Here is a 2,756-nt window from a genome sequence, read left to right on the forward strand (position 1 = left end):
CTTCTCCCCACCACCCCAGAGCCGGCAGCCCAGCGGGCCCCAGTGCAGGGCTGGACGACCCTCACATCGTCCTGGGGTTTTGGGAACCTCACACTGGACTCTGGGACTCTCACACTGTTCTGAGGCTCTGGGACCCTCACCCTGTTCTGGGGCTAAGGGACCCCCTCATACCATCCTGGAGCTGTGGGACCCTTACGCTGGGCTGTGGGACCCCCTCACACTGTCCTGGGACTGTGGGACTCCTCATACCCCTGGGGCTGTGGGAACAGGTCAGTGGGGTACAGCTCTGCATCCCCCTGCACCCCACTCTGCACGACACAAAGCCCCCTCTCACCCAGAGCAGCTCTGCAGACGTGGACACTGACCTGCACAGCAATGAAGTCAACAGCCCCAGCTCCTCCAGACGGGACAGCCACCATGCCCTGCTGCTCCTGGAGAAGAAGGTCATGGCCTCTACTCCCTCTCACCCCTCCAGGCCTCACTGGCATGCCCCCCGGGATGGGGCCCACAGTCCCCTCTGGCACAAGGAGAGGGTTTGTTCTGTGTCTGGCTGCTGGTGGACGTGTCTTGGAAAAGCAGACAGAGATTCCCCCTCCTCTGAAGCGATTGGCAGCGAGACCTGCAGGTGAAAGGAGACTGGAGGAGTGTCTTGTGCTAACACTCAGGTCTCAGTTCCCCAGAGTCCTTAAACCATTGCTTGTCTTCAGCCCTTAGGTCTTCAGCCCCCTGGATCAGGATGTGGGGGCCAGGGCTCTCTCCAGGGGAGTGGGAAGCAAATGGTCAGGGAGGAGGCACCCATCAGTTCTTGGGTCCCCTTTGACGTGAATGGTTGCACCTCCATCCTGACCTCAGGGCACAGGTGCCATGTCCCATCTGCAAGGCAGCAGTGTTTTGGAAAGATGCAGGCATCGTCGGCCATGGACTTAACCTGGACTTAGATGTTGTTCCGACAAAATCCAGGGAGACCAAGGGTAAATTATTAGAAATGGGTGAAGTGCTGACGTGTGACCTCCCAGCACTGGGGACAAGGCAAAGGTTTTGCAACATTTAGCAGCCCGATCCCCTCTTCAGCGCTTCTCACGTTGAGTCCAGCAGCACTGGGTTCATTAGCAATAGCAGGTGAGATGGTGTCCTCTGTGGGAATGTGTGGGATGCTGGGCCGAGTCTATAAGCTCAGAATTGGAATTTAGGGCGGCATTAGACATACCTGGACCTTCACGCACTGAGTAGTTCCCTTTGGCGCTCTGCTCCTGGGCAGCCAGGCTTTTTGTCATTAGTACCCAGCCAGCACCACCTGAGTTCTCTCCCCTCACCTTAATTTGGTCGGAAAACTTAAGCATTGTGATCTCAGCAGCTTCTCAGTTTAAATCGGAGTTTCATAACATGGGGCTGCAAAATTCACCCTCTTGACAGTTTCTGGCAGAACTGCAGGGCCCTGTGTGTGTGAGTCAGTCTGCCTGAGCAATGAACTCTGCAGCCCCACGGCCGCTTTCAGTGAGAACAGGGGAAAAAAGCTTACCTGGCTTCAGCTCTCAGAGGGGGCTTGCTTGGAAAAGAAAGTCTAATGGAGAACTTGATGCCTGATGGTTTCAGTTACCAGTGCCTCTCACTGAAATACGTCCTTGAGACGGGATCTAGCAATGCTAACAGGTCACAACTGAAGGTTTCTTTCTGCTGTCGTGGGGATGACAGCCTGGCAAGGCAGAGCTTAAGTGTCTTGGCCTCGGTTTGCCATTTCCTAGTCCCTTACCTCAGCGGACTGACAGGAACCTCCAGGTAGCTGCGTGCTGAGGAGATCCTTGTGTGCTGAGGAGATCCTCCCGGCCTGCAAACACTTGTGATGTGCGAGTTTCAAGGCCTCGGGGCAGAGCAGCCACTGTGAGTTATCTCCAGCCTAGAACCAAGCCCCAGGCTGTGCTGGGATGCCTGGTCTGGTCCTGCAGTGCGGATATGCCCTGGACACATGGACGGGTTTCTGCTCATAATCAAGAGACCCAGAGGGGTGCAAACCCTTTACGCTGGAGGGGCTGTGTGCCTGCAAGCACGGAAGCCTGTGCCATGCCTGTGGTTTGCAGGTGACAGGGAGATCATCAGCTTGCCCAGTGAATTCCTGGCAAGAGCCCACTCAAACCAGATGACCACATTGTCGTTGTTTGTCTTATCAGTGTCTTATCAGTTGTTTCGTTATCAGTGTGATGGATCGGGTTTGAGATGCAAGAATGCAAGGGTGTGACTGCTGCCCCTCAGGCCTGCTTCTTACTGTAGTGTAAAATGAATTACAGTCAAGGAGGTGGGATTCTCTGAGTAATTTTTGTCAGACCTATGTTAGAATGATACAAATTTTGGAGCCTCTTTGCTTCGAGGTCACCCTAACCATAGCAAGGGCTGCATCAGGATGTTTCTTTTCCTGAAGTCAGGCATCACATCGGAATTCTTTCATGGTTGGGATAGTGGCTCTAAGGTCTTACGTTTGCTTTTGTAAAGGTAAAACACTTTGAAGAGCTCAAAAAGAAGTCCGAACATTTCCACAAACTTGTAAAGCAGCAGTTTTTGAAAGAACAGGAGGGAAAGATGGCACGGTGGAAGACGGCATCCGAAAAGTTTGCAAAGTCCTTGGAAGTGTTCAATTGCAAAAGCGGGAAGAAGTCGGTCCCTTCCACTGATGGTTCGTCTGCGAGTGAAGCGACGCCCTCAGAACACGCAGCTGCTGCTGGCCGAGAAGCTGGAGCTGGAGGCCAGTCCCAAGTGGTGTTCCC

The 2,756-nt window shown here is 53.9% G+C and overlaps 1 protein-coding gene across 1 annotated transcript in view; it reads right to left on the reverse strand.

The window, feature by feature from the left end:
* Positions 1-1,274, reverse strand: part of LOC104536888 (dual specificity protein phosphatase 18-like) — a 1,759-nt gene extending 485 nt beyond the window's left edge. The window contains exons 1-2 of the mRNA XM_010179627.1: positions 1,208-1,274; positions 483-619 (exon numbers count right to left, since the gene is read on the reverse strand). Coding sequence (XP_010177929.1) covers positions 483-619; positions 1,208-1,274 — 204 coding nt within the window. The remainder of the gene's footprint in view (positions 1-482; positions 620-1,207) is intronic.
* Between the last annotated feature and the right edge of the window lie 1,482 nt (positions 1,275-2,756).

Source organism: Mesitornis unicolor, unplaced genomic scaffold, assembly GCF_000695765.1.
Source record: "Mesitornis unicolor isolate BGI_N332 unplaced genomic scaffold, ASM69576v1 scaffold24332, whole genome shotgun sequence".
Taxonomy (NCBI): Eukaryota; Metazoa; Chordata; class Aves; order Mesitornithiformes; family Mesitornithidae; genus Mesitornis; species Mesitornis unicolor.